Source organism: Suricata suricatta, chromosome X (genome assembly GCF_006229205.1).
Source record: "Suricata suricatta isolate VVHF042 chromosome X, meerkat_22Aug2017_6uvM2_HiC, whole genome shotgun sequence".
Taxonomy (NCBI): domain Eukaryota; kingdom Metazoa; phylum Chordata; class Mammalia; order Carnivora; family Herpestidae; genus Suricata; species Suricata suricatta.
Window position 1 is genome coordinate 40511656 of NC_043717.1, and position 25743 is coordinate 40537398.

The 25743-nt window shown below is 53.0% G+C and overlaps 3 protein-coding genes across 4 annotated transcripts; 1 reads left to right on the top strand and 2 right to left on the bottom strand.

Moving 5' to 3' along the window:
- Positions 1-3027, top strand: PLP2 (proteolipid protein 2). Its single transcript, XM_029930560.1, has 5 exons — positions 1-257; positions 1344-1496; positions 1603-1698; positions 2235-2325; positions 2590-3027. The coding sequence occupies exons 1-5, from the start codon at positions 162-164 to the stop codon at positions 2610-2612; spliced, it is 459 nt and encodes a 152-aa protein (XP_029786420.1). The 5' UTR covers positions 1-161; the 3' UTR covers positions 2613-3027.
- Positions 3014-11892, bottom strand: PRICKLE3 (prickle planar cell polarity protein 3). Of its 2 annotated transcripts, XM_029930558.1 has the most exons (9): positions 11767-11892; positions 10530-10615; positions 9544-9727; positions 7818-7931; positions 7105-7242; positions 6156-6359; positions 5867-6053; positions 4368-4670; positions 3014-3865 (listed from the first exon to the last, which is right to left on the bottom strand). In XM_029930558.1, the coding sequence occupies exons 1-9, from the start codon at positions 11806-11808 to the stop codon at positions 3258-3260; spliced, it is 1866 nt and encodes a 621-aa protein (XP_029786418.1). In that variant the 5' UTR covers positions 11809-11892; the 3' UTR covers positions 3014-3257. The 2 variants fall into 2 exon arrangements, with proteins under 2 accessions (XP_029786418.1, XP_029786419.1); XM_029930559.1 differs by lacking the exon at positions 6156-6359.
- A 1529-nt stretch (positions 11893-13421) lies between these two features.
- SYP (synaptophysin) lies at positions 13422-25374 on the bottom strand. The gene is made up of 7 exons (XM_029930586.1): positions 25299-25374; positions 24069-24134; positions 22811-22935; positions 19718-19913; positions 18817-19008; positions 17345-17672; positions 13422-14971 (listed from the first exon to the last, which is right to left on the bottom strand). Exons 1-6 carry the CDS (start codon positions 25332-25334, stop codon positions 17349-17351), a joined length of 939 nt encoding a protein of 312 aa, XP_029786446.1. The 5' UTR covers positions 25335-25374; the 3' UTR covers positions 13422-14971; positions 17345-17348.
- Positions 25375-25743: the final 369 nt, after the last annotated feature.

Genomic DNA, 25743 nt, shown 5'->3' on the forward strand with positions numbered 1-25743 from the left:
GCCCCGCCCGTTTCTGCTCCGCGAGGTGATTCACTCCCTCCTTCGCCTCGGGGGCCCCCTTCCCGTCCAGACGGTGGGCTAGACGGCTGGGTGTGCAGCGTCCCCCAATCCACCAGCAAGCGAGTCGATACTCTGCGCCCCTAGGGACTCCAGCGCACCTCATGGCGGATTCCGAGCGCCTCTCGGCCCCCGGCTGCTGGGCCGCCTGCACCAACTTTTCGCGCACCCGAAAGGGAATTCTCCTGCTGGCTGAGATTGTGAGCGTCCCGGGATAGGCGGGTGGGCAAAGGCGGGGTGGAGGGGCTGGACCACGCATAGGCCGGCGACCCCAGGTGAGGCGGACGCGGGCCCGGAGGCACTCCGAGTGGGGCTAGGGTGGGTGAGTTAGTGGTGGAGGCCCGAAACCGGGGGCTTAGGGCGAGTCTGTGGGGTTTGGAGGGGGTGGTCAGGAGCTGCTCGGCCACGGGGTGACGCAAGGGGTCCACAGCGCATATGGGGGGCCCTGTGGAGGGAGACCGCCTGGACAAGTCCGGGGGGCTCATCCAAGGCATCCTAGGGGGCTGGGAGGTGGGATGCCTCCCGTGGCAGGGCGTGGCGCGGCCTGGGCACAGTCGGGCGGGCTGGCTGGGAGCCCAGGGGCGGGGCCTGTCGGGGTGGGGCCCTGAGAGCTGGTCCTCCGGGGTAGGGCGGTCCGCCTTTTACCAGTTCTTCCTCACCCTTCTGAGGTCGGGCCTGAAGTCCCTAGCTATTCCGGCTGCTCGGGAGCATGGGTTTCCTACCTCCCTCAAAGTGGGCGCCGCCTTTGATTCACTTGTAAAAGGGGTGAGACGCCTTTAACCGAGCCCTGCCCCTCCGGTGTCACTCTTACCGCTTCCCAAAGGAGTTGCCGAGGGAACCGCAGGTCCCACCCCGTCAAGGCCCTGAAGCTGGCGCCAGCGGTATACACAAAACACCTGGCTGCACCACTCCCTGCAGCCCGCCCCTGTGCTGGAATGGAAAAGGGGGGAAACTGAGGCACCCAACTCTACCCCTTACTAGCTAGGTGACCCCGGGCAAGTCAGTTAATCTTTCTGTGGCTCACTTTTCTCACCTATAAAATAAATATACTAATAATAATAGTACCCAGCTCATTAGGTTGCCGTGATGATTAATAAATTAATATTTGTCCAGCTCTTAGAAGAACCTTTGGGACACAATGAGCACACAATAAATGTTTAGCGATTGTTATTTGTCATCTTTACGGTCCTGGTAGGCATCTGAGTTTGAGACCTCCAATTTAAACCCATCCCCTCAACCCTGATGGGCACTGATCATAGGCTCCCTTTCTCCTGTCATCCTTCCAGATATTTTGCCTGGTGATTCTCATCTGCTTCAGTGCCTCCACACCAGGATACTCCTCCCTGTCGGTGGTTGAGATGATCCTTGCTACTATCTTCTTTGTCATCTACATGTGTGACCTGCACACTAAGATACAGATCATCAACTGGCCTTGGAGTGTGAGAAAGAGGCTGAAAATGGCGTGGCTAGGGAGGGGGCCTGAGCAGGTGGGATGGTCCTGGTAACTCTGGATGCTGACTTCTCTCTTCTCTCTACACCTCACAGGATTTCTTCCGAACCCTTATAGCGGCCATCCTCTACCTGATCACCTCCATTGTTGTCCTGGTTGAGAGAGGAAATGCCTCCAAAATCATTGCAGGGGTAAAAGCCACAGGGGCAACTGTAAAGTTAAGAGAGAGGGGGTTGAGAATCCAGGGGCCATCTCTGCCCCTGTTTTTGGCAGAAAGTGTGTGACCGATAGCAAGCCACACTTGTCCTTGGAGCCTACAGGAAAGTCTGGCCCAGGCCCTGGTTTTCCTCCCAAGATCACCATTCGCTGTGAAAGGCCATGCTTTGTCCAACACAGGGACCTTTGTGGGAAGAGCAAAGAGGCGGCCCCTTTGTCAATACATTAGACTATCATCTGCTAGAACTTTATCTCAAATGTATGGTGTGAATGTTGCCACCAACATATGGGGCCACCATGTGGTTCCCTGTGTTGAGAGGGTCTAGGAGGAGGGAGCAGGGGTTAGATTCTAGTCTCCTGGCCTTTCCCTGGGGCTCTCTGGCTTCCTTATCTGGGTTTTAGTCACCATCCCTGCATGGGGCTGTCATTGGAGGTGGTGGACAAAGAAGCAAGAGGCTGAGTAGGCTGACCAACATAATCTAACCTTGTTTATTCCTGTCGCCACCCTCAGGTACTGGGCCTACTTGTTTCATGCCTCTTTGGCTATGACGCCTACATCACCTTCCCCTTGCGGCAGCAAAGACATACAGCAGCCCCTACTGGTAAGTGTGTGTGTGTGTGTGGTGTGTGTGTTTGTGTTAGTGCGCGCGTGCGCGCATGTGTGTGTCTGCCTGTGTGCCTGTGTGTTGGGAGGAGTGTTGCTTAGAGGGCTGAGGAGAGAAGGAAAGGGGTCTCCCAAGGGCATGAATGCCCCTTATTGACACTGATGGCTTTAATGCCAATAAATACCATAAGCTTCAGTATTCTTGTCTATAAATGGGTGTGTGAATCCAGCCAATGCTTTCCTCTCTTTTCCTCACTTGCAGACCCTGCAGATGGCCCGGTGTAGGTGAAATCCCTTCATTTCTCTCTGCAAACTACAAATAACACTTCCATGGAAATAACCCCCCCCACCCCCCACCCCCACAGCACTCCCATCCAACTCCCAGCCTCCCAGCCCCTCGTTTGAAGTAAAAGTGCCTTTATCCGGAGAATCTTATCTTCCTACCTGCCAATCCCTCCTGGGTGTGGCCATCTTTATGGGTGTGCCTTTGTCCCCTTTCCCTCTCTGTATCCAAAAGGAGACACCTGTTCTGCCTGGACTATGTACCCACTTAAGCCATGAAATGAGGGAGGAGGGAGCCTCAGATTTGAGACTACAGGCCCCTAGGTTGTGACCCACACCAAAAAAATTCCTCAGTGTGAGGGGTGGTTCTGTGGAGGGATAAATAAAGAGATTGTTAGAACATATGGTAATGAATAAATTAATCCTTTGATCAAATGTGGATAAATCTCAAACATCAGGAGGGGCAAAATTGGGGAGGAGGACAGCAGGAGCAACGAGGTAAAGAAGCCAGGCCTGTTTTACAACAAATATTAAATTACTCCATTAACAAAAAAACACACAAAGGAGGAAGGGGATTTATGACTTAGGTTGGGGAATGGGATCATCTACTCGGACTTGAGAATGGAGTCCTCCAGGACTACACTGCCTTCAAGCCACGATACAGTTCTTGTCTCTGGCCTGGCGAGGCATCCCTGGGCCTGAGTTCCCGGAGAGCTGTGGAGATGGGGATTTGGGGGTTCCAGTCGCATTGTCCTGGGCAGGCCCAGGCCTGCACAGATGCCGGGGCAGCGGGATGCGTTCCCCTAGGAAGAAGCCATCCTCCTCCGAGGACTCGGAACTGGGGCTAGAAGGCGAGCTGGAACAAGATCCTGAGTCTGACTCTGATTCCAAGTCACACTGGTGGTGGCGATATCTGCCAGAGTGGTGGCGGTGATGGTGATGATGGTGGTGGTGGTGGTGGTGGTAGTGACGGCGATGGCGACGGGTGGGGGCCCTGGGTGGGGGACTGCGTGGCCTTCGACGCTGGGCTGGGGGCGCACTCAGGGTCCGCCGCGGGCCTCCCTCAGACACCAGAGGGTCACGGAAACTGACACGAGGGGTGCTCTGGCGACCAAAGGCACCATCATCCGGGCTTGGGTCTAGCTGGCTGGGGGGTCCTGGGGATGGCTCAGGGGGGCTGCGGAGCCCCAGCTCAGGCATGGAATGGCGGTGGGGAGCTCCTCTCAGAAAGGGGGCTGGCTCCTCGGGGCCTGCAACTGAAACGAGAGATGGAGAAACTCCCTGTTATCTGGCTCCTCGAGTGGAGGAAGGGGTTGGAGAGGGGCAGCGAGGCTATGTGGGCAATATGAGGCCTGGGACAGACTCTGGGTAGAGGGAATGTGAGCGAGGCTCCAGATGGAAGGGGCGTGGCATCAGCTCAACGCGACCTAGTTTGCCTTAGGATAAGGGCGGGGCCTAGGCTCGGAGGGTGGAGGGTCAAGGGTTTAGAGGAAAGGGGGAAGAACCCGGGCTCAAGCTGGAACAAGTTGAGGCTAGGGGACTGGCCTTGTAACTGAGCGGGGTAGAATCAGGGCTCATAAAGGAGGTGTAGTCTGGGGTGGAGACAAGGCCTAGTTTGGGGATGGAACTAGGGCTGAGATGGGGGCGGGGCCAGGGATGTCCCAGGTGAAGGACGGGCAGAGGCGATCTGGCAGAGGGGCCAGGGTTGAGGCGGAGGGACGCCCGTAGAGGCTGGGCGTGGCTGAAGGATTAGCTCACCGGGCTCCGGCTCCGTGCTGGTGCCTTTGGTGGAGGTCTCGGATGCCTCCTCCTCCTCAGCAGAGAAAGAGGCCGTGGATGCCTCAAGAGGTGCGGAGACTGTACCCGCGCTCCAGCTACGGCGGCCGGGCCCAGAAGCCCCGGGCTCCGACCCCAGGCTGCAGGCTCTCGAGCAGAAGATTAGGCCGCGGCGTGGCAGGAAGGGGCGACCCAGCAGGGCTCGCCCGCAGCGACTACAGCAGAAGCAGCGATCTGAGGCGTGCCAGTGCTGGCCCTCATAAGCCATCTGCCCCTGGTCCAGGCCTGCGGGGACCGAAAAGGAGGAAACTGAGGTAGAGTCATCAGGCATATCCCTACGCGTTCTGAATGGGCCCTTCTTGGGAAGAGGCAGGGAATCTTGAGGGTACCCCAAGACGCCCTCCTCCCAACTCTTCAGAATGGAGTCCTCTGGAGAATGCAGGAAACCGAGGTTTGGGCTTCACCCTGAGGTTCCTCATCCCTTCTCTCCTGGAAACTGGCTGTCTCCTCCTTCCCTTTTTTTCCCAGGGTGGCCCGTGGGCATTGGACTCCAAGATGTGGGTCAGGCTTAGACTTTAAGAGGTGGCTTCTGGGGACGCCTGGGTGGCTCAGTCGGTTAAGCGTCCGACTTCAGCTCAGGTCATGATCTCATGGCTAGTGGGTTTGAGCCCCGCGTCAGGCTCGGTGCTGACAGCTAGCTCAGAGCCTGTCGCCTGTCTTCGGATTCAGTGTCTCCTTCTCTCTGACCCTCCCCTGCTCACGTTCTCTTTCTCTCTCTCTCAAATAAATTAAAAAAAAAACATAAAAAAAGAGGTGGCTTCTGGTGGACGGAGTGCAGAAGGCAGACCTGATGAAAAGGCCAGAGTGGTGGGGACAGGGCTTAGAAGGTAGAGCCGCACCTTGGTGGGAAAGTAGTGGGTCTTAGAGGGTAGGGTGTGGCGTAGGAGGAATCTTTGGAGAATAAGGTGTAGCTTGGGGGAGTTGGGCTTTGTCTGAGGGACTAAGAGGGTGGGGGGAGGGGCTGGGAATTAGAGGGAACTCTGGAGGTGGGCCTAGATATGTGCAGGTGGGGTTTAGAAAGTATGGCATATGGGGCGCCTGGGTGGCTCAGTGGGTTAAGTGTTCGGCTTCACCTCAGGTCATGATCTCACAGTTCATGGGTTCGAGCCCCTCGTCAGGCTCTGTGCTGACAGCTCAGAACCTGGAGCCTGCTTCTGATTCTGTGTCTCCGGCTCTCTCTGACTCTCCCCCGCTCATGCTCTGTGTGTGTCTCTCTCTCAAAAATAAATAAAACGTTAAAAAAATCAAAAGTAAAAGGAAAGTACAGCATAACCGATGGGTAAGGGACTTGCAGTGAAGGGTGTAGGGTTTTGGTCCTGGCGCTAGACTAAAAGCATGGAATATTAATGGAGGATCCTGCTGGGGTGGTGCTGTGGCCCAGCTGTCCATCTGTCCCCTTTTTCAATGTCATGTTCACCCACCAATATGCTCCCCACAGCCATCACAGTACTCCGCGTGGCGGGCCTCGTAGCAGGCGCAGCAGTGGGGGCGGCTCTGACGCATGACGTAGCGCTGCCCTCCTAGCGATGCTTCACACTCAAAGCAGCAGAAGTGACCCATGTGCCAGTGTCGTCCTTCAGCCTCAGTGCACTCAGGGGAGAAGATGATCTGGGAGGGTGACACAGGCCACCTTGGCCATCAGAGGGGCCTGCCGGTGACCCTGCCCACCCTCCCCTGACAACTCCCACCCCTGGGTAGAGAGGCATGAACCTCATCACAGGCTTGGCAGCGCGGGCGCAGGCATTCAGCATGGTGGCGACCACAGTAGACTTTGCCAGCGTGATAGAAGTAGATGAGGTCCACCAGCAGCTCCCGACACGTGGAACACACAAAGCACTGTGGGTGCCAGCAGGCACCCAGGCCTGCCCTGCTCGCAAACACTGCGATGTCCCCACCTCCAATCTGCTTCCCGCACTGCCAAATGACAGATGGATGGGGGTGAGCCAGGGCATGTCTCACTTGGGCCATCCTCAGGGCAGACCTCTGTGACTGGCTCCACCAGTGGGGTAACTTTGAGACAGCCCCTGCCTACAGGGGAGGGTACCTTAGAGACAGACCCTGCTCCTGGAAGACACCATAGAGACAGGCCCTTCTAATCATGGGTGGCCTTAAAGGCAAATCTTGGCTTTAGGGAGCTGGGGAAATCAAAGAGACAGGTCAGGCCCAGTGGGGGAAACTTAGTAGTAAACCTCACCTTAGATCCTAACAGTAGGATCTAGGGTCAGGCTCTACCTACCAGGAGGGTCTTGAAGAAAAATTTGACCCCCACCAGGCCCTACAGACAGGCCCTGCAACTGGGGGTCAGTTCTTAAGGACATGTCGCACCTACAAGAGGACCAGAAAGTCAGCCAATGCCTCACATTCACTGTGTGAAGGGAACTAATCGAGCAGGTCCACTAGGGCCTTCTTAGAGACAGACCACACTCAACAGTGAGATGGAAGGAATAGGCCCTGTCCACCACGGGGTCCTACAGACAGATCTTGCTGGCCAGGGAGGCCATAAGTAATGGCCCCTGCCTAACAGTGGGATGTGAGGAAAAGACCTCATCCACCAGAGGGGACATTAGAGACAGATCACTAGGGCTTAAGTGGCAGGCCTCATCTTTCCAGGGCCTGGAACAAAGGCCCTGCTCAGTCACCCAGGCCCTCCCTGGCTCACCTCCTCACAGATGGCTCCAGTGATGGTCACTGGGAAGATGCGCACGGTGCCACGTCCCAGATTCTCTCGCTTCCGCTGCTGGCTGAAGGCTCTGAGCTCTTTCTTCTCCTCCTCTTCCAATGCTGTGCAGTACTGTGCCTGGAGTAGGAGGGTCTTCCAGGCACCTCCCATGATGCCTGCCCCTCCCCACCCTCTTCCAGAATTCATCCCAGCTCAGAGTTCACTTCTAGGTCTTTGTATATAGTTGGTAATTCCTGCCTGAAATTACCACCCCTTACCTCTTCTCCCAAGGCTCAGCTCTGGTTTTGCCAAGGAATGTCCCAATTGTCTCTGTCCAGACCTTTCACATCAGAGCAGCTTACCTTTCCTTTTCTGACCTTGTCCATTTCTTTTTTAAAAGTTGTTTTATTTATTTTGAGAGAGACAGAGACAGCGTGAGCAGGGGAGAGGTGGGGGGAGTGAGTGAGTGAGAGAGAGAGAGAGAGAGAGAGAGAGAGAATCCCAAGCAGGCTCCAAAGTGTCAGTGCAGAGCCCAAGGGGCTGGAACTCATGAAATCATGAGATCATGACCTGAGCCGAAGGCAGATGCGTAGCCAAGTGAGCCACCCAGGTGCCCCTGACCCTTTCCATTTCTTTTCAGCTGCTTAGCATTTGCCCAGGCTGTGCCCAGCCCCTTCAACCTGGCATGCCCTTCCTGTCTTTTCTCTCCTCACCTCACTGTCGTGTGGGGGCAGCTGGTGCAGCAGCTGCTTGATCCTGTATTTCTCCCCAGGACTGTTGACATAGGGGACCTTGTCCTCTGGGAGGCAGCTGAAAAACTGGTATACCTGGGAGGACATGGGGAATGGGAGAGAACAATTGAGACTAAGGGTGAGTTGGGATACAGTGAAATGGTGAGACCCTACCTCTCTGAGAAAATTACAGTTATCACAAGGTAATGTCCACTGACACTCTCCATCTCCCCTTCCTACATTGTGGATCATTTCCATCGCCCCCCAAATATGCTGCAAGTTCCTTCAGGTCTTGACCCCACTTTTCTCTCCAGCTTCTCTCCACCATGCTCCTCCCTTTTACAGCAGTTGTGTGCATTCACTATGTCCACTTCCTTTCCTCCCATTGTCTCCAGACCCAACCCCAGTCAGGCTTCCCTGCCCCTTCCGTCCCTGCCCCTCCTCCAAAGCTGTTCCTGTTATGGTCATTGACGAGGTGAACACCATTAAAATCAATGTTCAGGTCTCAGTTCCCATAACAACTGGACCCATCAGTAGCACTGGACACAGTTGATCGCTCCCTTTTCCTGGAAACACTTTGTTCCCTTGTCTTCCAGAACCCCATACAGTCCTGGGTTTCCTCCTACCTTATTGGCTGATCCTTCTCTGTCTCCCTTTCAGTTCCCCCTCAAATAGCTGAGCCCCAAACATGGGAGGGTCCTCAGGCTCATCCTTGAGTTCTTGACTCTCTCTACATTCAGTCCCTTGGGAATCACATCCAACCTCATGGCTATAAATACCACGTTGTGGCTAATGCCTCACAAATTATACCTCCAGCCCTGTGACTTTTGCCCTGAGTTCCCAGCAACATGGCTATTCAGATCTTTAACAGGCATCTCAAACACCAGATGGCCAACCCAAACTTATGTTCTTACTCTTCAACTTGCTCCAGCCTTGGTCAGTCCCATATCAGTTAATCCGTCCATCCTTGGGGTCATTTTGACTCCTCTCTCTCACACATCCACAAGCAACTCCTCTTAGCTCTGCTTGTGAAACATATCTGCAATCTGATCACCACTCGTTACTTCCCCAGCCAATATTGTCATCAGTCACAGGACTACTGCAATAGCCTCTCCCTCACTGGCCACCCCCCAACCCCCGTTTCCACCCTTACTCCTAGTCTGTTCTATACTCAGCAGTCAGAGGAACCTGTTAAATCCTAAAACAAACCACATCCCTTTTGTGCTTACAACCCCTTTGTGGCTTCCCCCTCATTCAGAGTAGAGGTCAAAGTCCTCTCCATGCCCCCAGTCTCTGGCACCTCTTGGACTTCACCTCCACCCACTCTCTCAGTCATTCACTGTTCTAACTACACTGTTCCTCACACGTGCCATGCACCCTGTTGCCTCAGGGCCTTTGCATTGGCTCTTCCTTTTGCCTGCATAGCTCTACCCTTGGGTATCTGTATGGCTCACTTTTTTACCTCCTTCAGGAAGCCCAAACATCATATTCTCACAGAGGCTGACCGGGGCACCCTATTTACAGTTCTAACATTTCTCTCCCTCTACTCCTTCCCTGCTTTTTTATTCCATAGCCCTTATACCATCTGACATATTTTTACAGGTTTGTCTGTGTGTGTGTGTGTGTGTGTGTGTGTGTGTGTGTGTGTGTGTGTGTGTGCGCGCGCATATCCACTGGAGAACAAGAGCAGGTGGCAGTCTCTGGTCACCTGCTCTGGCTTGAGACCAGGGGGCACCCAGGCATACTCCTCTGAGGCACAGCCGGAGTCATCATCAGAGATGGAGTGGCGCTGGAAGTCTGAGATTAGCCGACACATGATGCGTTCCAGGTCCACAGGCACCGTGTGCACAGCGTGCTCTTCCCTTGGGCATTTGCAGTGCTGACAGATCTTTCTGAGGGGGCGGGAAGGGGGTCAATTACTAAGGGGTAGTAACTCGCTTGAACCCCTTGGCAGCCCATGGAAGTCCAACTAAGGGGCAAGGACATTGAGCCAGGACAGGGCTCTGGCAGGGGGGACTGCTGTGGGTGACAGAGGAGCAAAGGGCGTGACTGTGAACTGAAGGTGGGGTTGCTGTGGCCCCTATCATCTCTAGGGCTCAGGTCAGACTCTCCTGGCAGGGGGCCTGAATAAGGGTGGGGCTCTGAGTCTGAGATTGGAGTTACAAATTTAGGGGTTTCTTTCCAGGATTGGCTTTGGAACCAAAGGGAACTTTCCCTAAAGGCAGACTCTAGCCTGTGCTGAGGTCTGAACTTGTGGGCAGGTGGGGGCTCTGAGCCTGTGGGTAGGGCCTGAGTGTGCCGGCTGTGGGCTCTGTGGGATTTTATGAGACGTTTTGAGTACAGGGCTCCAGTAGGAGGATAGGACACTGGGTCTGGGAGAACAGTTCTGAGCCTGAGAGGGCCTGGATGTCGGTGGAAGGTGCTCAGCGCCTGGGACTGAGGATTTCCGTAGTGATGCACTCATAGCTGGCAGAGAACACTTCTGGGGGCGGGGCTATGTAGTGGGTGGAGCTTTCCTGGGAACAGGACAATTGGGAATGAGTCAGGGGGCGGGGCCCTGAGTCTGAGCCTAAGGCTCTCGCCTCAACTGAGCTGCTTTGGTGGAGCTCAAGCCTAGGGGTGTGGTTTGAGCTTCTGGGGGTTGGCCTGAGGGCGGGGCCCTGACAAAGACAAGGCCCTCGTTCTGTCACTTACCTCCAGCCGTGCAGCAGGAATCCGGGGCACTGCTCCCTGCAAGAGTTGCAGGGCTGGCCGCGGTCTGGGTCCTCTGCCTCTGGAGGCTGAAGTGGGTGAGGGCAGACGTGAGACCCGGCGAGGTGCGGGGGCGGGGAGACAAGTCAATGCCTGCCTCTCCACTCCTAAGCCCGCAACCGCACGCTGGGGCCTGTCCCACCAGGGCAGCGCTGGGCAGGCTGGGACAGCGCAGGGAGTGCAGGGGAGGAGGACACACTGAGGTAGAGGCAGGGCAGTTGAGGCCATCTTCCTATATATCCCTTTTCAGGGAATTCCCTTCCCCCTAACCCAGCCTTGGACACCTCCCACCAGTCTCTGACTCCTCCAAGCCTCAAACACCTCCCCCAGAACTCAGAACACTCTTCACACCATAGCACCGAGTACCTAATCCGGGTGTCTTCTCTCAGGCCTCATCTTGGCCCCTTCTCCACCCAAGAGGCCAGCAGCACTCCAAGAGTAGTCTGAGGCCCCATCTTTACTTGGGACCCCCACATGAACCCTATCCCTCTTTTCCGAAGTCAAGAGCCCTTCCCCCACACCCTGGCTTCTTCCTTTCATATTCAAGGAACTGGAGACCTTCTTTCAGTATCTCAGGAGGCCCAAGATCCATTCAATAACCCCCACCCCAAGAAGCCTTGGCCTCCAAAGGACCACCAAATCCAGACCCCACTTAAAGACCTCCTCCAAAGGAAGAGCAACCCCACTATCTAGGAAGTCAAAAAGCTCTTGGCTCAGCTAGAGGCCTGGAAGCCCTCTTCACCCAAATCCCAATCCCTGAACCTGTAGTATTCAGGCACCTTAGGCGTGTGGGACCTCACCCCTAAGATCACTTTCTACCAAAGTACAAGGGAAGGCCCTTCCCTCAGAAGCTCAAGAGGTCCTTGCGCAATCCAGGACTCCAGGACCCAGTCTTTTGCCCCTCAGAATCCCGTCCCAGAATTCACTCGAGAAGGGGCCCACCAGGTCCTGGGGTGCTGATAGAAGTGTGCAGAGAGGTGATTAGGGAGCAGCTGCCACCAGATCTCCACGTTCCTTCATCCACACGTTTCCAGCAGACCCAGCACCTCTGTTCTGGGAATCTGAAGATGGGGATTCCCAAACCCTCAGTGGCGTGCGTCCTCGCTATCCCTATCCTCTGCTCCTTCTCCTGGGCCTCAGTTTACCCCTGACTCCCACCACTGCCCCGAGTATCGCTCACCGCGCGCCCGGAACGGCGCCTCCGCGACCCACGCGCGAACATGGCGCGCCCGGGCAGGGTCAAGCCGGGCTGGGTCAGGCCGGTGGAATCCTCACGGGTTGTCAGGCCACCGCGCGTCAGGCCTGGGAGCTCTGTTCCGTATATCTGACACCAGCATGGGAGGAGCGCGCCAAGCACCGCCCGCCCCTGGGCCTGCACTCACTCCCAGGCCAAGGCGCCCCCTGCCTAGAGGTGAGGGGCACGCAGCTCAGGAGCGCCATATGGGAGAGCTCCCCAGCCTTCCAGCCCCCAGGTCTCAGAAGGCACGCCTACCCCCCCTCCCTCCCGAATTCCAGGATAACACATGGCCGCTTACGGGATACTCTAGGGCCTGAAGGGGGGCGGGTGGGATTTGGAAGTGGCCACCTGGCTGCGAGGAGTGGTGCACTAGGGTACTTGTACTGGCATTGTACTGGCATTTCATCCCCCATTTATCTTGGATGTTTATTTGGAGGAGGGGTTAAAGCCACCTCTTGGCCTCCTCCCCACGGGTGATGTCCCGAGGGTCTCTTTCTCCCCAATGAATGCTGCCAAGTGTGATCCCCAAGCCCATCGCAGTCCCAGCTGGTGCTCCCTCACCACCTTCACAGAGCTAACTCTTATTAACCCTCACAGCCCCCACCAAAACTGTATCAGAGCCAGGACTATTTGAGACTTATGGGCAGAAGGTTAACGTCACAGGCCATGTTGGGAGGCCCTACTTCCACTCCCTCCCCTTCCTTACAGGCCCAGCTGTCTTGTTGCTTAAATCCTGAGAAATAGATTGTAAAGCCTTCCCTCCCTGGCTCCCATTTTTCTCTCTCCAATTAGATAATCCTTTCCCTGAGTTCACTCTGTAGCTGGGAGTCTCTCCTTCACCTGTCAGGCTTCACCGTCTCTTGGGGCTGGGAGGAGAGTGACCCTGGCCTGCAGTCAGAACTTGGGCCCAGGCAGGGGTTTGTAATTAGGCAAGGTGGCAGTGGCAGTTGGGCCTTTTATTCTGGGCACAGGAGACCTCATCAGTACCCAGCTCCAATATGCACATCCCGGTCACTTCTAGCCTCTCCCTGCCCCAGGGAGTAGCAAGGGAGGGGTTAAAGGGAATGAATGAATGAATGAATGAATGAATGAACGAACTAATGAGTCACTTCAGTGCCCTGCCTCCTGGCCTTGCAGCCCAGTGGGTCTCCCCATTCTCCAGCTGGGGCAGAGGAAGAAAATGGCAAGAAAGCAGAGTCTGAAGAATATGAGGTAGGTTAGGTAGAGACAAGTTTCCTTGTTAAGTGTAGGGGTTCTATTCAGACCCTTTGGGGTTTGAGGACAGAGTTCCACAGGATCTGGGAAGGAGAGTGGCTAGTGGAGCAGAATTAGAACCTAACCCTAGAAAGGGCATTCAGCCGGTGGCCAGTAGTGGGACACTAGGCAGGGCTACTCAGAGCATGACAGAATGATCAACAGGAGAGGCTTTACAGAGGACATGGCTTTGCATAACACTGCTCCAGGGACCTAAAGTGATGGGGTGACTGAATGGCAGGTTTAGCAGGTTGGGGGTGGAGATTCCTCTTGTTACCTCTCCCCCATCTCTTCTTCTCATCGCCCACCACTGCCCCCGAAAAAAGACACACTGAGAAATCAGAGCCGGGTGGACTAGGTGGTTGAGGAGTTTATTTAGGGGAGGAGAATTAATCCTATTTGCTCTTTCTTGGGGAGGTCTTCAAACAATACCGAAGGGCAAGGAAAAGGGTGGGCATCTGGAGGAGGGGGGAGGGACCACAGCCAGACAAAATGGCAACACACAATCACAGGCACTACCAACGTCACAGACACAGCAGAGGGTGCAGGATAGGGACTCCAGACCGGGTCTCCAACCACCCGGGGTCGGGTGGGGGTATGGAGTGAGGGAGGAGGCAAGGAAAGGGGAAGAAGGGTGGGCTGGCCCCACAGACCTGTTGGCTCTGTCCTCTGATTGCCTAGCTGTCCCATCATGGGGGTGGGCAAGGGTGTGGGGGTGCTTCTCTCTGAGTCCCACCCCTTACTCTCCAAGCTACACTTCTCAGATCCTCCCAAGCCACTTCAGTCCCCAGCTTTGGCCAGAAATGTTCCTGCCCCCCTCGCCCCCAATGGCAAACTTGTCCACTTACTTTAAAAATATATATTTTTCACTGCTCCATTAGGTTGGGCTGCCTCTTCTGAAACCACCATGAACACCCACTCTAAACCCTGCCCTGCCTAGAACCCAGACCACGATCTCAACTCAAGCTTGGCCCATTCCTGAATCCCACTTCTTGCCTTGCACAAGATCTTTTAGAATTAATCAAACTCATTCTCCTGAATGTTCCTAGTTACACCACTTCCATAGACTGGTCCCAACCCAAGACCAGCCCACTCTGGAGCCTCACCCACTACTTGACTCAGGCCCCACCCCTCTGGAACCAGGCCTTCAATGATCTTCCAAATGAAGTCTCCAGGTTCCAAGTCACACCTCTTCCACAAAATCCTGTCCTGCTCCAAACCCTGCCCACTCTTGGTCCCCAACCCCTGCCTCATCCAAATCTCCACCCATTCTAGAACCACGCCCTCAGTCTCCTTTCAAGCCCTACTCCAGAATGCTCTAGGGCATCCCTCTTCTTCCAACTCCAGATCCTGTATGGCTGACTAGTCCTCTCCATCCCAGAGCTCCTCTCCAAGTCCACCTTGCATCTCAAGTCCCCAGGTCTGCCTTTCTCCCCTCTCAGGGCTGAATTTCCCCTAATGGCCCCTGTCCAGACATTGCTGGAGGAATCCAGGCCAAGTTGGGAGGAGGGAAGGGAGAGAGGGGAGAGAGTCTGAAGTTACACCCACCCTTCCCACATAGCTGAGATTTGTTTTTTCCCTGTCCCCCTTTGGGAGTCCTCCAACCTCAGGGCACAGGGCCAGGGAACAGAGTAGGGCCAAGGGATGCAAGGGAAGCAGTGGGGGTAGGAGAGGGGCCCACTCAAGGTCAGTCCCCTAATGCATGAGGGGTGTGGAGTGGGGGCAGGGCTCAGACAGATAAATAGATATTTATATATAATATATATATATATAAACAGCAAAGAGAGTTAGAGTCTCCTGGCTTGAGGGACGGAGACCTGGGGTGTAGGGGTGGGAAGGGGGCAGGGCTTCTGAGCTCTTGCCCACCCATGGGGTCCTCCCGGGCTGCACTGACCTGTGGAGACAAAAGACACAGAAAGGAGAGGGGGTCCAGACTTAGGTTGTACCCTCAGGGAGGGGGGCTGGGTTGCTATGCCTCCACCTTGGCTTTACCCTCTGCCTGCCATGCCTTTTCTTCCTTCCTTCTTCCTTCACTCATAGTCCTCTAGCTGCTCCTATTGGGAAGATATACCTTTCGCCCACTAGGTTAAGTATCAAAGACATTATGGTTGCCCCTCCCCCAACTCCAAAATGTACATTTATAGGTACTGTTCTAGCCATTGGTGATAAACTGCATTGGGCAAAACAAAAATCTTTGTCTTTGTGGTGCTTGCATTGTGGGAGAGGAGACAGACTTCAAACAATAACAAAATTGTATAAGTGAGTTATCAAGGATGACATAAGGAGATAATAAGGGAAATGTATACACAAAAAGTAGACCAGGGTGAGGGGGATTAGGAGTACCAACAGGGGAAGAAATGTTGCTGTAATAAGTAGGGTAGTCAGAGAAGACTTCATTTAACAAGTGATATTGGAATAGAGAATTAAGGAGGTGAAGGACTTAGCCATGCAGATAATTAGAATGAAGACCATTTCATGCAAGAGTAACAGCCAATGCAAAGGCCCTGGGATGGAACCATGTCTAGTGTGTTTGAGGAATAGCAAGGAGGTCAGTGGGGCTCGAGTGGTATGAGCACGGGCCAGTGGTAGAAGTGATGTTAGAGAGGTAGGTAATGGAGTCATAGAGGGCCTTGTGGACTAGGATGTGAGGACATTAGCTTTGACTCTGGATAAGATGTAAGTCATGGGAAGATTTTGAGCAGAGAAGCATAAAATGAGAGTAAAATATCTCATGTCGTTTCTATTATTTCCTCAATAAATGTTTCTTAACATTTGTAGGCCTCTAAGTGATATGTGTACAGCATAAATAAGTCATAATCACGTCCCCTTGTTTAGTGGAAGAGATAGTCAATAAACATATTAACTAATAATCACAGACTGTGATAAAGAAAAGCACAAGGTACTAAAAGATAGGAAAGGGGGCTTGTAAGAAGCTGGCCAGGTAAGGTTATCAGGGTGTGTGGGTGCAAAACTCCAGGGGGAGAGCAAGTACCAAGGCCCTGAAGTTGGATTGTGCCTGGAACTGAGTTGGGGATGGAGAGAGGTAGGAAGTGAGAGGTCAGAGAAGTGACCAGTGAGGCTTGGTGTAGGCTTTGGCTTTTATGTTCTTTTTTCTTTTTTTGAGAGAGAGAGAGAGAGAGAGAGAGAGAAAGAGACAGAGAGAGAGACAGAGACAGCGTAAGCAAGGGGGGGTGGTCAGAGAGAGAGACACAGAATCTGAAGCAGGCTCCAGGCTCTGAGCTAGTTGTCAGCATAAAGCCTGCATAGAGCCTGATGCAGGGCTTGAACCCAGGAACTGTGAGATCATGACCTGAGCCGATGTCAGCAGCTTAACTCTTAACCTACTGAGCCACCCAGGTGCCCCAGGACTTTGGCTTTTAATGTGAATGAGATGGGAGCCCAGGCAGAGCTCTGAGCACAGGAGGGCCCAGTCCTGATTTAGGATTTAACAGGATCCTTCCCAAGCTGTGAGTAGAACAGAATGGGAATGTGGGTGGAAAGCTGTGAAGATGTCCAGGTTCTGAGAGGACAGTGAGGAGTGGAAGATTATGGATATATTTTGAAGGTAGTCAGCAGGGTTTTTTTTGATTAATTAGATGTGAGGTACCTAATAAACTCCTCCCTATCCTTTCTATATTGGCCAAGTGCAAGAAGCTACCTCCACCCACGTGTTGCCATCCCCCTGCCTCTTCTCCCCATTTCCTTCCCTTGTATGTGAGGAAATCACACTTCCCTTTTCAAGCCCAGCAAAAAAGCCTGCAAGCCTTTCCATTGCCTCTGCCGCCCCCTTTTCCTTTCGTGAAATTCCATACCACCTCCCTCACCACAAGGGTTGGGGAGAGGTGGCAGATCTATCACTTCCTCTGAGATTGGTGAGCTTGTCTAACCTTCATGACCCATGCCCCTTTACCTTCACCATCCACTGGCTTTATCCTACCATATTGGCTTCTCAATCACTTCTAAGGCCCACCTCCTCTTCCCTCCGTGGCTCCTGCACTATACAAGTCCCCCTGCCATTCCCTTCAGAGAGGCACTTCTACTTCTCTCCCATTGGCTCTTCATTCTGCCCATCTTCAAGCACCACTCTCCTGCTCTTCATTTATTGGCTAGGTTTTCCGTCCTTAGCATGTAGCTCCGCCTCTCTTGGCTCCTCCAACTCCCCCACCAAGCTTCTACGAATCACTTATTCTTGACTCTTATTGGTTTACTGACCCGCCCGTCTCCTGTCCTGTACCCTCCTTGGCCGCACCGCCCGCCAGTCACTCACCAGACTACATCTGATTAGAGAAGGAGGTGGGCGCACCCTGAGGGCCATAGCCTTGCTGCCCATAGTCTCCCTGTGGGTAACCGCCACCACCGCCGCCGGCTGGCTGCCCGTAGTCGGGCTGGTAGCCGCCCTGGGGCCCGTAGGAGTCCTGGGGCCCGTACCCTCCGGGGCCCTGCCCGTAACCCGCCTCGCCATAGGCGTCTCCGGGCGCTGGTTGCTTCTCGGGGGCGCCGTGGGGTGCGCGCATGAATGGGGCGGCCCAGCCTGTCTCCTTAAACACGAACCACAGGTTGCCGACCCAGAGCACCAGATTCAGGAAGCCGAACACCTGCGGGGAGACAAAGCCCTGCTGTCATACTTGGCCCCAGGGAACATCGAGGCCACGTGTGTAGGGCCTCCCGAAGGGTGGTAGTTTCTAAAACTCGGACCCTATGGAGTCCTGGCTCATGAACATAAATGTGGAGAAAAGTCACCTGAGGTGAGGAGGCATGGGGCATGTTAGAATTCAGATGCTCGGGGATGTTGACATCTATCACTATTATGTACACACATTTATACATGTATAAACTATGGTAAACAATATAAATTTGTAATATAGTAAAATGTTAGGCATAAATTTTTATTAAATATGTAAAGTTACCAATAGATGCATATATACACATAGGTATGTATATGCAAATATATGTATATACACATATACAGATGATATAAATATGTACTTTTATACTAAAACAAATATATGGAACTTAAATATATATAATATAATTTCATTTTGGGGCAGAAAGTAATCTCTTCTTTATAGTTGAGGAAATCAAGGCCCAGAGAGGCTAAGATGCTCAAGGTCTCATACCCAGCAAGAGACAGAAAAAAGTTGGAATCTTGGCATGTGTACCACTTATATACATCGTACCATGTGCCAGGCCCTATTCTAAGCATTTTGTTATTAGTTCACTAAATACTCAACTTTGGAGCAGAGCCTTCCACTAGTTTTCAATTTACATGCTCAGACTGAAGCTGAGGAACTGAGTAACTTAGTTTTGAGGTCACAGGTGGCAGAGCTGGGATTGAAACTCAGACAATTTGACTCTGGCCAGTAGAGGGCGTCCAAGTGGGAAACATTGCAAGTTACTCTCATTTTGCATACTGTATAAGAACACTGAGGTCGCAAGATGGTCTTGAGTTGTCAGAGATTCTACATGATTAGGCTGGGCCTGGGATCCAGATCTCCCTAACCTAATTGGTTAGAAGGTCTCATATTCCTCTCTTGGGGACTATTTGGGATATCGCAATGGTTAAAATTTTTATCTCATCCTTCAAGGCACTGTTGTTGGCATGCCTCCTCCAGGGAGCCCTCTCTGATCTCCTCTGAATTCTCTCATGCTCTCTCTCCACCATTCCCCATGCCAGACTGTGAATTTCCCAGCCTCCCTCCCCAGCTGGCCCACCGGCCCAGCCACTTTCCCAGGGCTTACCACTGAAGTGTTGAGGCCAGAGATCACAGGGTCCCTCAGCTCCTTGCACGTATTCCCTGTCTGGTGGCAGACAGACATCCCCTTGATAATGTTCTCTGGGTCAGTGGCCATCTTCACATCTGACAGCCCCTTGGCCCATGCTGATGAGCTAACCAGCCACATGAAGGCGAACACTGCCGTGGCCAGAAAGTCCTAAGACAGACAGATGAAAGGTAGACAACGCTGTGAGTGGGCCACTTCATGTCATGCTGTGGGGCCTCCTAAGATCACAGGCTTTCTTGGGGAGGGGGAGGTCTCACAGAAAAGCCCTGTCTCTCCCCTGCCTTTTCAGCTCCGAAGCCCCCAATACTCACTTGAAGGTGAGCATTCCTAGCTTGGGCTTGTGTGTGGTGGATGTGACACAGAGGATGTGGGAGTCTGATTATAATGTGTGGGTGTGGGGGGGGATTTTGTGGGATGGTTTCCGAATCTGTGGGAAGTAGTGTGTCTTCATGCTTTCGTCTGAATGTGGAAATCTGTGTCATTTTGTGTCTGGGATGAGGGTGTATGAGTACAGCTGTGTAGGAATCAGTGTGTTTGGGTGTCACGGTGACAGGCATGACTGTCACAGAGAACCTCTGTGCACTTTTCTTTGATCTAGACTGTGTGGTTATGTGTGAGGTGACAGGTTTCCAGATGTAGGCCTGTCTAGGATTCTATATGGGCCATGAGTGTGTCCCTATCATTCTATGATTTGGTTTCTTTTATGATCACAGCTTAAGCAGCAGTAGCATCTGTGGCTGTTATGGTGACTGCCTGCATGTGGGACTGGCTGGGATTCGGTGTGGCCTATGAACATGGAGGTGTCCTTGAGCCTTCATGTCCTCCTGGCCCCTGCATTTGAGTGGTGGTGGGGGCTCACCATCATGGGTCCTTTGTTATTCTCTCGGTACTTGTTCTGCAGGAAGATGTAGGTAGCCAGAGCCCCCATGGAGTAGAGGAAGGCAAAAACAGCCACTGTGACAAAGAATTCGGCCGATGAGGAGTAGTCTCCCACCAGGAAGACTTTGTCAGTGTCCCCTCGGCAGGTGGGTGCATCAAAGTACACTTGGTGCAGCCTGTGGAGAGAAACAGTAGGTGTGGCCCAGATCCTAAGAACACCCCCATTCCCCATACCTGGTCATGGGTTCCCCAGATTCTGACAAGGTCCCGGGAAGAAAGAGGAGGAAATAACCATTCACAGAGCACCTACTGTATTACAGTCACATTTTCTGATTGCTCGCAGCATGCTGGTGAAATAGGTCTTATTCATCCCCTACTCCAACCCAGGCACTTTGACCTCTAATTATTTGTAAAACATACTAGGCATCCTTCCACCTCAGGATCTTTGCACTGAAATGTCCTTCTCCTAGATATCTTCATGTATTACTCCCTTCATGTCCTTCAAGTTTTGCTCAACTGTCACCTCTGTGAGGCCTTTCCTGCTCTCACTATTAAAATTAAATAGACCCATTCCCTCCCAGCACTCCTTAGCCCTTCCTAGCTCCATTTTTCTCCGTAGCAGTGATACCCCACTCATTTGACCTATCATGTGTCTTACTTTTTTTCTTGATTTTTCTTATAACTACAAAAGGGCTGGGGTTTTTCCTTCATTGTGTTCACTGCTGTATCCCTAGGACCTGGAATAGTGCTACCACATAGTAGGTGCTCAGTAAATGTTTATCAAATGAAATGTATAGAGGCTCAGAGAAGCGCATTAACTTGCCTAAAGTCACACAGCTGGGGAGAGAATGGCACAGTGGGATCTGAACCCTGTGTTTTCCCCTACATCATGGTGACTCTTCTCCCTACCCCACTTCAGGTCCCCAAGAGAAAAGAAACATATGCATAGCAGAGGAGAGCTCAGAGAGACAGAAAGACAGGAGGGTAGAAGGGATCCTGGAACAAACAGAAGTATGTATGTGAGGTGGGAAGAGGCAGATTGGGAAGGTATCCTGGGACCTTTCCTGCAGTGTATGGAGGGTCATAGAAAGAAAATGTGTTTAGGGAGATGGTCTGGGGTATGGTCCCAGATCCTTGGTCTCAGATTGGGGGGCAGGATCCTGAAACTGAGCAAATGCTGCTAGTCCCTTTGTGAAGCAACAGTTTTGAGGGAAGGGGCTTGCACTTACTGATGACCTACAAGGCACTTTAAATAATTGACTCATTTAATGACCCTCCCCCCCTTAATTCTCTAAAGCAGGCATTATTATACCCATTTTACAGAGAACAGAGGCTCAGCAAGGTTATGTTAAGCTGGCCAAGGTTGTATACTTGCTAAATGACAGAGCTAAGAGTTGAGTCTGGGTGAGTTTCTGGGTTCCTGGTAGGCTGGGTTGGGAGAAGGGAGTGTCCTGAGAGTTCCTTGGGGGGGTTGTATGGGAAGTGGAGGGATCGGTTAGGGGGACTGGGAAAAAGACTTTTTTTCCCAGGAGACTTGTGGGTAAAAGGTAGATCTTCAGGACTGGAGGTCCTAGGTGTGAGAAATTTTCGGGGGGTCCACTAGCTTTTTGTGGCCTTCTGCATTCCCAAAGGGACTGCCCCTGGCAGTATCCCATGCTGCCAACTCATCCTTGCCCAAACTCTTCCCTGGCTTCTGTGAACCAGTGGATTCTGCCCCTGAGGCCACACCTTCCTAGTGCCTCTTTGCCTTTCAACCATTGCTCAGGGCCTGTGCTGGGTTTTCCTCTCTCCACTCTTCCCTCTCACCCTAGGTGATCCCCTGAGCCTGCATTTATCCTTAGTGCTCAAAAGTGCCCAATTTCCAACTCAATCTCTGACCTCTTTTCTGAGTCCCTTAAATGTATTTATTTTGGTTATTTTAACAAAAAGACTCATGGAGCAGGACGCCTGAGTGGCTCAGTCAGTTGAGCATCTGACTCTTGATTTCTGCTCAGGTCATAATCATAGGGTTGTAGAATCAATCCCCACATTGGGCTCTGTGCTTAGCATGAAGCCTGCTTAAGATTCTCTTCCTCTCTCTCTCTCTCTCTGCCCCTGTTCCCTGCTCATGAACACTCTCTCTCTCTCTAAAATAAAAACCACTCATGGAGTGTTTATTGCATGCCCAGCACTGTGCTAAGCACTTTCCAAGTATTAACTTACTTAATATTTGTCATGACCTTGTAAGGTGGGTATTATTATCCCCTTTTACAGACAAGAAAATTGAGACCCAGAGCAGTTATGTGATTTGTCCAAGTAGTGGAGGTGGCTCAGAAGCCTCTATTAAAGTTGTATCTGTGGGTCTCTGTCTTCCCATCCCCCCCCCCAGGAGGGAAGCAGCATTGTGAGGGCAGTGACCTTGCCTGCTTGTGCTCACCCTCATGTACCTAGCACCTGGCGCACACAGCTCAGCAAATATCAGAATTGCTTAATTGGATTTAGTCATTTCCTATAGCTAATCAGCAGCCCCTCATTATTCTGTTATAAAACCTGCACGAGGGTCCCCTCTGAATTTCTCCCAATCTGCGATCATCCCTTTCTATCAATTTATTTGTTACAATGTTGATTCCATAAGGGTAGGAAGCTGGGTCTGTTTTTTTTTCCCCTGTTAGGTCCCCAGCACATTGAGCAGAAACAGGCATCAAATAGGTTCTCAAAAATGTGTATGGAACAAATGAATGAGAATTAAATGAGATTGGCTGACATTAATTGAGCACCTACTGTGTTAAGGCTATTAATACATACATAATTCTACTTTTGGATCTTGTTTATTACTGGTCTCCTGCCCCTCCCTGTTCACTAGAACATAGCCAGAGGGCAACAGCCTAGGCCTGTCTGGCTCATCACATGTCTAGATGTCCAGAGCAGTGCCAGGCACAAGGTAGGTGCTCAGTGCATGTGCGGTGACCTTAGCCAGTGTGGTCCCCTGAGGTGGGGGCTGAACAGGAGCCACTGGGGAGGTGGTGTTGGCCAGTCCCACCCACCCCCACCCTCTCTCTTGGGATCCCAGGGATGGGGTAAGGTGAGGGCGCACCTGAAGGGGTACTCGAATTCAACCTCGATGCTGAGATCACTCTCGGACTTGTTGGCACACTCTACGCTCAGCCGGAGCTTCCCGGTGTAACTGCCGCATGTGGCAAAGGCGAAGATGGCAAAGACCTTGGGCAGCAGGGATGGGGATGGCCATGGTTATCCTGTGTACACGTGGGTTGGGGATGCCCTCCTCTGGACAGATCTGGGCCCAGCACAAGCAGCAGCAGATGGACCAGTCCCCACCCCCACCTCCTAATCAGGGCTCATCGGCTCCGGCTCCAAGGACAAGCTGATTACAGGGGTGTGGCCCTCTCTTAGTCTTTTTCTCAGTGTCTCTCTTAGTCTACCTCTCCATGCCCTGACTGCCCACCCTCCTCCTCTATTCTGTTTCAGTCTATTTCTGTGTATTTCTGTGTACTGCCTGTCTCTGTTGTTTTCTAGATCTCTAGTTCTCTTGGTATCTGTCTGTCTCTCTTTCTCAGATGTCTTTGTATCTCTGTTTCTCTCTTTGCCTCTGACTCTCTAGCATCAATGTGTCTCTTTCTGTCTCTTTTTTCTCTATCTCTGTGTAAATGTGTGTCTCTCTATGTGTCTTTCTGTCCTTGGTCTCTTTGTCTCTACCTTCCTGTTCCATATCTGACTTGGTCTCTGTATCATACTCTCTCTGTTTCCCTTGTGCATCTATCTTTCTTTTTTCAGTTCCTCCTTTTCTCTCTCTTCTATCTCTTTTTCTCTGTTTCAGTCTCTCCCCCATTCCATTTTTCTGCAACTTTCCCTGTGTCTATTTCTCTTTGCATCTCTGTGCATCTCTGTCTCCCTTTTCTTTGTCTCTTTCTGTTTGTCTCCACTCTCTCTCATCTCTCTTTTTTTTTTCTTGATATTTCCACCTCTGTCTCCATCATTTCCAGCCTCTCATTCTTTCTTTCACTGTCTCAGGATTTCTCTGGCTTTGCATCTTTTCCGCAGCAACCAGCTTCAGGCTCCACCTCCCTTGCCCCTCTCTCACCTCAGGGGAGGAGGTAGGACGTCACATTCTTTCACTTCACAACGGGGGTACCCTTGGTCTTAAATGACGTCACATCACAGACCATCTGTTCTCTAGCCCCAACCCCCTGGGACTTCACCCTGGAGCCTAATTATTTTCATCCCCTTCCACCTCCCACCCTCCATCCATTCTGTGCTCCCCACCTCTACTCCACCCTTGCTCATCTGGACCCCACTACCTCCTTCTCTTTCCCCATGGCCCAATCCACACTCACCCATTGCAGCACCTTCACGAAGCCAAGAGGCTCCTTGACCACCCGGAACTGACCCCCGGCCACCAGCTGAGGAGAGAAACGGTGGGGAAGGGGTGGGGTTGTTGGGCATGGAGAAGGAGGTGAGGGGCAAGGCCATCAGGCAATGACCCTTGGGGATAAGGCATGTGACCTCCAGGAGGGAGTGATGTTCGGAGACGGAGTGAGAAGGAGAAAGTGACAGTTAAGGGAAGATGTGAGCTCTGAGAGAAGACCCGTGGGGTTCAGGACTGGTAGGGGGGTTTGATGAGATAGTGAGGTAGATGGCAGAGGGTTGTTACGGTGAAGAAGATGAGGATGGGGTCACGACTAATTGGGGAAGGGGAAAAGGTCTGAACCGGTAAAGGTGAGTCAGATGGCGAAGGGGATCAGGTGGAGAGAGTGAGGAAGGAGCTGGGGTTAATTAGGGTGGGGGAGGGGGTCTTGGGTGTTGAAGGTGAGTCAATAACAGGCAGGGAATCAGGCTGGCTAGGGTGGGGGAGGGGTCTGCAGCGGTAAAGGTGAGTCACGTGGTGGTTGGGGGGGGTCTGAAGTGATGAGGATGGGGAGGGGTTGGTACTGGTTAGAGAGGGGTGAGGTTCTGAGGTGATGAAGAAGAATGAGATGGCAGAAAGGGTCCGGGCTGATTAAGGTGGGGTAGGGCTGGGACATGGCTTCACTGGATATGTGCTGGGGGAGGGGAGACTGGGGGCTTTGGGGAGGAAAATCGGATCGTTCCCCTTGGCTTGTTCTGGGGGAAAGGGTGGTCATCTACTGGGGTACCTTCTATGGGAGGGGCAGGTGTCAGCTCTCCCCCCATCCCCCGCCCCAACGCCTTCTGTCGCTCTATTTCCTAGCTCATCTACAGCAACCCCTATCTTCTTCCACTCCTCCTCCCTTCGTCTCCCCCCGCCCCTACCCTAGCCCCAAGACCCCTCTTCCTCTCCTCTCCTCACGGTCGCGAGTAAGGAACCCGGCTTCTGGCGGACCCCGCTGCGGCAGTGAGGACTGCCGTCGCTGCGGCAAAGGGCGCACTCCTTCTTTTCTCCACCTCCCCTTTCCTCCCTCGCCTGCCGCAGACCCCAGCCCCAGCTCCGGGACCGGGTATCTGCTGCCTGGACCCCGGCCACCACCTCTCAGAGTCGCCTGATCCGCGGCATCCGGTCAGGGAGGCCGGGCAGCGGCGGGCTCTGTCCTCGGTGCTGGAACCCGTACCTGATTCACCACGTCCATGTCTGCCAGCAGCAGCATCAGCAATGCGGGGGGCGGGAGGCGCCTGCTAACAAGGGCGGGCGCGGGGCGCGGCGGGGGCGGTGCGCGATCGTCGGAACAGCCCAGCCGGCTGCGGCTCCGCCCCTCGCGCCCCCGCCCGACTCGTCGCGCTCGCCTGCACACAGCCGGCGGAACCTAAATCTCGCCAGCCGCCATTCCAGTTCTAAGGCTGGGTCCGCGAGAGTGTCATGGGAAGATCGGTGTCTCTGAAAACACTGCTGAAGGTCCTCCTCGCCCCAGACGTTTTTGCCAGGCCCTTTACTGAGTTTATTGAATGTCTTCACTCATTTAATCATTACGGCAGCCCTATGTGGTAGGAACTATTAGCCCCATTTTTACGGACGAGGAAAATGAGTCCCCAGAGAGGTGACGCTACTTGCACAAGGTC

Bases quoted from the DNA above. Each gene is read 5' to 3' on its own strand.
- SYP (XM_029930586.1), bottom strand. From the start codon at position 25,334: ATGCTGCTGCTGGCAGACATGGACGTGGTGAATCAG. The intron at 19,009-19,717 runs GTGAGCCCCCAC...TGTCTGTCTTAG, and splicing joins ATAACAAAGGACCCATGATG to GACTTTCTGGCCACGGCAGT. The intron at 17,673-18,816 runs GTAAGCCCTGGG...GTCTCCCCGCAG, and splicing joins CTGGCCTCAACACTTCAGTG to GTGTTCGGCTTCCTGAATCT.
- PRICKLE3 (XM_029930558.1), bottom strand. From the start codon at position 11,808: ATGTTCGCGCGTGGGTCGCGGAGGCGCCGTTCCGGGCGCGCG. The intron at 9,728-10,529 runs GTAAGTGACAGA...CCGCCCCCTCAG, and splicing joins TTCCTGCTGCACGGCTGGAG to AAAGATCTGTCAGCACTGCA. The intron at 6,054-6,155 runs GTTCATGCCTCT...TCACCCTCCCAG, and splicing joins GCTGCCAAGCCTGTGATGAG to ATCATCTTCTCCCCTGAGTG.
- PLP2 (XM_029930560.1), top strand. From the start codon at position 162: ATGGCGGATTCCGAGCGCCTCTCGGCCCCCGGCTGCTGGGCCGCCTGC. The intron at 258-1,343 runs GTGAGCGTCCCG...TCATCCTTCCAG, and splicing joins TTCTCCTGCTGGCTGAGATT to ATATTTTGCCTGGTGATTCT. The intron at 2,326-2,589 runs GTAAGTGTGTGT...CCTCACTTGCAG, and splicing joins ACATACAGCAGCCCCTACTG to ACCCTGCAGATGGCCCGGTG.